Genomic DNA, 9,028 nt, shown 5'->3' on the forward strand with positions numbered 1-9,028 from the left:
ATATAAGCAAGAATGGTACCTTAGGAGGAGAAGAAAAGAGAGGAGGCTTGCAGCAGATGGGAGTCTGGAACATAATGACACTTACAGAGCATTACAACCAAGAGAAGTGTTTCTTTATGAATGTGTCAAACAAGTGCTGTGAGGAATAAAGGCAGCCATGTCATGATATTATTTTTATGTGATTGTGGGAAGGATATATGAAGGATACACAGCTGGCGTATGATTATTAAATTTTTCAGTATTGCAAAGATTTAAATGAATTCAAATGGCAAATACAGAGACTGTATATGAGGAAATACACACACACACACAGAGGATGTTACTGGTGTGAGAGAAGCAGCAGGGGTCAGTGTGATGGAGGGGGTCATTAACACTCATCTATAATTCAACAGCAGCAGCAACAGCGTGAAGAGAGCAATGAGAGGATGAGAATGACAATAACCAGGATTTGCATGAAGATAGATAGATAGATAGATAGATAGATAGATAGATAGATAGATAGATAGATAGATAGATAGATAGATAGATAGATAGATGGATAGATAGATAGATATAAGTAAACAAGACAATGCACTCTCATAGTTCATTTTCTTCACAGTTTTAATATTTTCATCCACATTTGTCACAATATCATTGTAGATCCTTGGTGGTGCAAATATGAAGAAGCACTATACTGACATCACAGCTGATCATCAACCAATAGCAAGAGTCAAATAAACAGACAGGCACTTCTCCATAAGCTTTTCTCTGTGAAAGGGCAAGTAGGGCTAGATGCAGTGCAATGGTAACACGACAAGATGCTAAACACTGTTTTACATTCATATTTTCATAGTGTGTGGGCTGTACATCAGATCTTCAAAATTTAGTCTGATGTTTAAGATACTAAGCTTGAAATAACACATTTTGGTTTAAATTTTTTTTTGGATCTTGCTGAATCTGTGAGAAAAGATACACAGCAGGGTAAAGACCCATTTGACCAGATGCCAAAAGACAAAAAATGTAAACATGTTATAATAAAGATAAGACGTTATACACCTTTAAGTGCTGCCGGACTGAAATAACAAGTGAAGTGACCCTAAGGGATCGGTAATAAAAACAAGAAAGGAAAAAGCTGCTCTGGGAAAAAAGCGAAAGCTCCACTTTACACAAATAATGAAACAAGAGCAAGACAAGTGCTGTGAGAATGAGCCACATCCATCGTATTACAAAAACATTCTCTATATCTGAAGGGACCATTGTGCGGTAATGCTTTCAGAAGAAGGGCATGAAATAACACAAGCAACACGAGATGCAAACAGGCCTTTAAAAGCATTCGGCAGCAGCTCTATCCGAAGTGACACAACCACACACACAGACAAATTCCTTCCCTGCAGAAACAAACACTCAGTGAGAGTGTAGCTCTACGGTACATATATTCTATACACAGACCGGGACCACAGCACAGCTGTCATACCTCTCAGGCCATTTTTGTCTCATTTACCCTCGCCTCAAAAAAAGAAAGGTATCAACCCATGGCCCTGCTCACTGCCGGGGATGGGAGCTCTGAAGGCAGGGGTCCACAGGGTCCTTGACAGCCCCTCCAAACACGTCCACATCTCGGTCCGTCCAGGGCACTATGTTCCCCAAGTGGGGCGACTCTGCACATGCCGCCAAAGCAGCAACCTCTGTTGGCGATAACACTCGGTCCCACAGGTTAAATAACGAAAGCTCCCCAACAAGGGCCTGGGATGCATCAAACCGCCCACCAAGGGTATCCTGCAGAGGAGCCAAGGAGAGCGGAAGGGTTACACATGGATAAACATTATGTTGCATCAGAGATACTGTGCCAAAATGGTACCATTAAGGGTCCAACACCTTGTCACTGGGGTAGGACCCTCAAAGGTATACCTTTGTACCTTAACAACCCTTGAAGGATGCAAACATTGTCAGGGAAAAATGTACAAAAACTGAGGCACTTACCTTTAAAGGACAACTTTGTACTTTATCTACTCCTAAAAGGTGCATATTAGAATAGAAAAATGTAGCTTTATGGCACTACCATGAATCTTTTAGGGCTAAATAAGGTGCAAAGATGTCCTGTTGAGGATACTGCCCCAGTGACAAGCTTTTGCACAACTGAAGGTACAATTTTTGCACATTTTTTTCCCAAGAGTGAAGGTGTACTTTTGAGGGTGTATTCAGACTCTTCAATGATCCACTGTCTTGCTTACCTGTTCCTGTCCCAACACCAAGACGCCCCCGGATTTGATTGGGTGCCATGCGGACAAACCTTCACCCCGTCCTCTCAACTTTCCACCTTGATATGCTTTCCAAACTCCATCCCGTAGGGTCCAACTCACACATATGTGCTGCCAGATGTCCTGGGGCAAAGATAGAGGCAGCTGTGCCACCTGTAAATGGAAGGAAGGGTTGAGTCCATCAGCTGTATTGCACAAGGTTGCTGTGAAGGGAAGATTTAGTGCAGGGTTCCTCAAATCTGGATCTGGAGGGCCACTGCTCTGCAGAGTTTAGCTCAATCACTACCAATCATTTTGTAGTAACTCTGAAGACCTTGATTAGCTTGTTTAGTTGACTTTGACTCGGGTTAGAGCTAAACTCTGCAGAGCAGATTTGAGAAGCCTTCGTGTAGTAGGTCTTACCTTATCATTGATGAGTAGTTCTGCTGGATTATGAATGCCCTGCAACAGGACAAGTTCATTGGGTTGTTCCGGTACAGCATAGGAAAATGGCGTCCCAATTCCACTCTCAGCAGGCTTGAGCCACAGACATGCCGTGAAGGCGTACATCTCTGGAATATTCCTCCGGACAAGCCCGTACATGTAGTTAGTTCGCACAGGGAAGGAAAGTTTATACCCTTGTGGGTAACTGTAATCTGTAAGACCTGGGAAGTAAAGATTGAGAGAGTGAGTTGAAAATGAAGTGACCATTTCATCCCCTTTCCCTTGAGTTTGACCAAACCTTCCTCCTTACTCTGTTCCAGCTCTGCAATACGCTCTTGCAGGGTGTTGATTCCCTGGTCTATGTGCTGGTGGTGGCTCTGGGTCTCTTTCCGGAGGTTCTTTCTCTCCTTCTCCAGCAGCCTAATCTTTTTTTCCAGCTCTCCCTCCAGATCCTCCACAGGCCTGCCAGGCTCACCCACCACTACACTCCCCAGTGTGCTCACAGTACGCTCAGTGTGGTTCATCGCTGCCGGGCCTATCTCCAACTGCAAGATAATTATGCAATAAGTCAATATCGCAAAACCTAATACATCCTGTTCAAGAAATGTACCTGACTATATTAGATCCATTTGAATTACAGGAAGTCAAAAGAATAATTTGTTCTTGAATCAGACATACCGTACTTTTCGAATTAATTCTCATTTAAGGAGAGCTAGAACGGATGTCAAGATTTTGAGTGAACAATGACTTACATTTCGTTCTGTTCCTCAAACACTTATTATATGGTTTCAGAAGACTTGGAATATGAGGCATGAGTTATACAAAATAACTTTTGAAATCTTTTATGGGGCTTTTACATGCTTTTTTGAAGCTTGAAAACTCCCTGTAATTGCATAGAAAACAGTGACCACTACATTCTTTAAAATTTCTGCTTTAGTGCTCCACAGAAGACAGAAAGTCGTATGGGTTTGGAAGGACATGAGGGTGAGTAAATAAACTCACATTTATTTTATATAGTTTTTCACAATATAAGCTTTACAGAAAAAAAATTGTTTCAATAATAATGAAATCTTGCCCTAATGAACAGGAAATCTATTTTTTAATTTCAGCAATAACAAATCTGGTCCATAAGTCAATATCACAACATCTACAATTCAGGTGTGACTGCTGACAGTGTTCCAGCTGGATGAGAACCTGTTCTATTCTCTCCTCCGTCATGATTTAGGTATGTCTTTCTACCATGGAGGGGAAAGCAACCACCAGGTGAGGAAAACACACAAAGACACATAAAAACCCTGCTGAAAAAACAATAGAAACCATCACAGAAATTCTAATGGTTTCCACTACAAATACCATTACAAACCATCAAGTTTTAACCATTAAAAGCATTGAAAAATAGGTTTCTGTAGTGTGTTTTGGGACATATTCCATTAGGATTTAGTGGTTTTAACAAGCCATCAATAGAAGGCAACCACTTATCAGTAGAAACCCACAGGGTCCATCACAGTTTCCATTAAAACCCGTACAATTACCATCATAACCAGTAAAACCATTACAAATTTTGTGATGGTGTCTATTGTTTTTTCAGCAGGGAAGTACTACAATATGAACAGGCACAATGAATTATCCCCCTGATCTTGAACATTTGCACGCAGTAGCGGTTTTTGGCACGGGCGAACCGGGCAGTATTTTTTCATGATACATGGGGGCGGCACGAGCAGTTAAAAAATAATAATAATAATCCTCTGCGAATTAGTGGGCTAAAGTCAGTCACACCTCGACTTTCTTCCAAATAACGCACATTTCATTCATAATATTATAAATACAGGCCTATAGTTCCTGCACATTTTTGTTTTTCTGAATTGTGTGAAATGGCTAATAAAAATAGGTAATACAAAACGATTATGTGGTCACCAAGGTGAATTGGTTTAGTCTTGACTTCTGGTCGTGAGTGACAGTGATGGGGGGATGGGAAATCTGTTGATTGTCCAGTGCCAAATAAACACAGGGATGGACAGGAAAAGGTCAAAGCCATCAGGTGCCCAATTTAGAAAAAAAAGAGAGCAAAAGATAAAGGTATGCAACTATGTTCTCTCTGTGTGATTATTACGGTATCCATGTCATGAATGAAGGGCTAATGTTAATTGGTGGGTATAACTCTTAAGTTTGTTAGCCTTTTTGCTATGATGCTTGCTATGCTTATACAACAATAATTCGGTTTTAACTCAAACACGAGATCTAATTTCACCATAATATTGTGCTTTGCAACAAAACTGTTACAAGTTCAGTTATTATTTATTTCCATCAGTTGGGTTAACGTTAGGCCCTGTAATTAGCCAACGGAATTTTCAAATCTGTTTAATTATAATTTAAATCGGACTACTTTTCAAATTGTATTTCATAAACCAACATCTCAGACGTTATGTCAAAACGTTATGGGGTTTCAAATCAAAAAATGACTTTCTGTTACAGAACAGGGCATTGATTTCCTCCACTGTAGAGGACATCAGGACTGAAATCATGTTTATCAGGCATTTTGGGAGACACAACAAGTGAATATGGAAATAAATTATACATCAATATTCCTATGAAATATTAGATATTATTATTAAAATGTTGCCAATTATTACTCCAATTATTACACTTCTTTTTTCATTAAATGTTGCTCCAAGAACCCATTCATATGCAAATTAGATACAGTGTATAGTGTATATTTATTTAAGTTCTTATTAAGTTCTTAAGTCATATTTTGTGCAGAATTGTGTTCATTGTCTTTCGGCAAAGTTGGAGGTGGAGATTGTGCACCTTAAAAAGTGTGTTTCCTGTTGTAATTGCAATAGTTAAATAACTGGAAACCTTTTAGATAAAAAAAAAATAAAAAATTTGTTTATAGTGTCTCACACCAACCTCCAACTTCTCTATGCGATCTTTGAGTTGAAGAATTGCTTTCTCCAGTTCCTCCACAGCCCGCGCCGTCTGCAGCTGCACTGCAACCGAGCTGCTCACATCGTCCCCAGCCATGTGGCGACGGTTGCCTGCCCAAACCCCCATACTCCTCTCGTGCAGACTCCTTTCCTCCAGTCCGCTCTCACACTCCGAGAGTTTCCCGGTGAGCTCCGTGATGGTCCTCTGGTCCATGAGGATCTGGTCGTTTTGCTGCATGACGATCTGCCGGAGCTCCTCAGCGGTGGTGCGGAGGCTCCAGTCCTCCTCATCTGTAAACGGGTCATCGGCTTGTTGTCTCAAACCCCTGGATTTACAATCACTGATGGGCACAGGGGTACAAATGAGTCGATTGAGGGTGAACTGTTTCGGACTTGGCCCAGTCACGTCCCCGGTACTGAGCTCATTGAACGACGGCATCTCCAGGCCGATGTCCAATCCGCCGCCTTCATAAGATTCAGCACCATGGAGAGCTCCGAGCGGCCCGGCATGCGCTACGGATCCAGGCAGCGGCTCCAGGAGCGACAGTGAGCGGTTGCCGGATAGCGCCTGGGGCGCGGCGGCCGAGGATCGTGAATACACGCTGGCGATGATGCAGATGACCGCGCCGAGAAACGCCAAGAGGCCGGCGGAGACTAAAACCACGACGAACTTCATGTAGCCGATTGAGATTTACAAAAAAAAAACCGCTGGATGTAGTTTTATCGATGTTTAATATTTACAAACGGCCGGTTTTCACCATCAGAAGCAGGTCTGGATGAAACGAAGGTCGATCGCATCTGCTGTTTTTTCCTCCGCTCGCAGCAGATGATGCTGCGCCTCCTCCTTTTCTGTTGCTAAGTGCCCCTCTGGCCGGTTTCTATGGCTACCGCGCGCAATAGAGGGTGGTGAGAGACTGTGATGAAAATGCGTGATGTGTCACATTGATGTAAACAGCTTTTGGGCTCTGCATCATCATCTATGAGTACTCTGAACAGACTGCGTTACTGAAGAGAAAAATACACATTAGAACATTATGAGCGATTCTTGATATAAAAATAATTTCGTAATGAATCTGTCACTGATATGACAAAGATGTCTGATTTATGTGTGAATGTATTTGTTTTGTGCATCATTAATGTAACCTCACACTCGATGTGTTAAAAAATTCATAACTTTATCAGATATGGAAATGACAGTTCTGACCTTTAAGCTGGTCTAAATAAATGATCAGCCGTTTAAACATCCACTAAACCAGTGGTTATATGTGACAATGATATAGTATCTTGAACACACAAACTGATTTTAAATGTTTTTGAAAGAAGTCTCTTTATGTTTATTTGATTAAAATAAAAGTTACAAATAAGTTTCTGAGAGTGGAAGATACATTTTTCCAGTGTATCAATGTGCTGCTTAATTTTTAAGTGGAAACCATGATAAAAAAAATGTCAGGATTCTTTGAATAAGTTAAAATAGACGGCAGTTTTGAAATACAAATGCTTTGTTTTGTAACAATGTAGAAGTCTTTACAGTCACTTTTGATGAAATTAATGCGCCATTGCTGAATAAAAGTATTAATTTCTTACAAATTCTGATTGACCAAATATTAGAAGTGTATTTCATATACACACACACAAAATTAAATAGTAAATTAAATATACGCCACCTACTGGTGTATCAATGTACTCCAGCTCATGTATTGCAGGTGTGGAAAGTGAAAGTGATTCCATAATTGACTAACTAATATAACTCAAACAAACATAGCTCTAATTACTTAGGCGAAAATCCCGATGACGTTCTCTTTCTAATATGTATGTGAAATAGTATCAGAAAATAAATTAAAATGTGAGAAAGATGGGGGAAAAAAACATCAAATAAGCAATTTCCTCGATATATAAACCTTGAGTGTTTTAAAAACAACATCTTAAGTGTCATGTAAGCAATTTACTCGATATATATAAACCTTGAGTGTTTTAAAAACAACATCTTAAGTGTCATGTAAGCAATTTACTCGATATATAAAAGCCTTGAGTGTTTTAAAAACAACATCTTAAGTGTCATGTAGTCCACAATGCATTGACACAGAAATCACAATTGCAAAAAAAAAAGAAAAAGTTATTGCTTAAAATGTGAATTTGTGCCATAATAAATTATAAAACACTATTTTTTTTTAAATATACAAAATGTGCCAAGTATGACAATGACACAGTTTAAGTCTATACTGATGCGTTGTCTGTATTTCTTTAAAAAAAATAAAAATAAATTCCACACTTTTCAGACACAAGGTCTTTTTACCTAAATAGTCTGCGACTGCGCTGGTTTCATGAATTCATTGATTTATAGAATATTCTTATAAAAACATAAGTGTCATTAACAAACTGCTAAAAAATGGATGCAGTGCACAAAAATTATAGAAGTGCACAAACACACGGTCCAATATACAGACTACCGATCAACAAATATGAAAACCTTTATTTATTGATATGGTTGAGGTATATCTTAAAATACATATCTATGGGTGAAGAGAGAAGCAATAACAAACAAACAAAAAAAGAAAATCAGTCTAATGTGTCCAAATTTCACTGACGACCAGATGGAAGCTGCTTCTTATTCACTTTATGTAGTTCTGCTTGAGTCATTAAAGCCTAGGAGCAAAATATACATTGGGCAGACTTATAAATACATAATGTTGTAAGTTAATGTATAGACCCATACGCTATTAAAAAAACAAAACCTTCTTATCATTGAAAACATTCACACATTACAACCACAATGCTCATCTACTGGATCGGAGATGGGTCCGTTTTTCCGTAAACGTCGGTTTGTAAATACTTGCAATACACAAAAAAGACGGAGTAGCTTTGATAGTAACTTTTAATTAATTCTAAATCCATCCACACGTTATCATATGTTGTTAACAGGCCATGCACGAGGATGTTAAACCTGCGCTCAACTCATTCTCGATATCTACAGGGTCCGTGGACTCTTTCTTGACTTTAACTTCTGTCATTGTTCATTAGAAAGGAGTTACTTGATGATAAAGTGAAATGTCATCATTAATATTTGCACATTCAAAGATACAGAATGCTGTTTCGAATTCCAGTCTGCACTCTAGCGAGAGTTTGCACTGCTGCTGGGTTGCCAGATCGCGCAAAATAAAGACTGAAAACTGACTTAAAACACAAGACCTCAATCAGTGACTTGTCTCTATTGAATAAGAGGAAATATGCACTTTTTTCATAAACTCGTTGTTATTTTAAAACAACTTCGAGAACTCACAACCGCGATTTACAACGTTTATAACCGAAACTAGTTCAGAATCACTTACAAAAAGTGGACGTGGCAACACAGACTGGCACAGTGCGAAGCAACCAGGTTCATACCGCCACCTACTTTGCTGGAGGACGAGAAAAATTAAGTTTAGACATGTAAACATTGATTGTTGT

At 39.4% G+C, this 9,028-nt stretch overlaps 1 protein-coding gene across 1 annotated transcript; it reads right to left on the bottom strand.

Annotated features, from left to right (window-relative positions):
* Window positions 1-596: 596 nt before the first annotated feature.
* Window positions 597-6,438, bottom strand: LOC107570379 (neuronal pentraxin receptor-like). The gene is made up of 5 exons (XM_016256610.1): window positions 5,568-6,438; window positions 2,971-3,205; window positions 2,640-2,881; window positions 2,211-2,390; window positions 597-1,755 (listed from the first exon to the last, which is right to left on the bottom strand). Exons 1-5 carry the CDS (start codon window positions 6,258-6,260, stop codon window positions 1,522-1,524), a joined length of 1,584 nt encoding a protein of 527 aa, XP_016112096.1. The 5' UTR covers window positions 6,261-6,438; the 3' UTR covers window positions 597-1,521.
* Window positions 6,439-9,028: the final 2,590 nt, after the last annotated feature.

Source organism: Sinocyclocheilus grahami, unplaced genomic scaffold, assembly GCF_001515645.1.
Source record: "Sinocyclocheilus grahami isolate Dianchi unplaced genomic scaffold, SAMN03320097.WGS_v1.1 scaffold1449.1, whole genome shotgun sequence".
In the NCBI taxonomy this organism is placed as follows: Eukaryota; Metazoa; Chordata; class Actinopteri; order Cypriniformes; family Cyprinidae; genus Sinocyclocheilus; species Sinocyclocheilus grahami.

Excerpts from the sequence above, each read along its gene's own strand:
- LOC107570379 (XM_016256610.1), bottom strand. The coding sequence starts at position 6,260 with ATGAAGTTCGTCGTGGTTTTAGTCTCCGCCGGCCTCTTGGCGTTTCTC. Across the intron at positions 3,206-5,567 it reads ATCGCATAGAGAAGTTGGAG|TTGGAGATAGGCCCGGCAGC; the intron begins GTTGGTGTGAGA and ends ATTATCTTGCAG. Across the intron at positions 1,756-2,210 it reads TGGTGTTGGGACAGGAACAG|GATACCCTTGGTGGGCGGTT; the intron begins GTAAGCAAGACA and ends GCTCCTCTGCAG.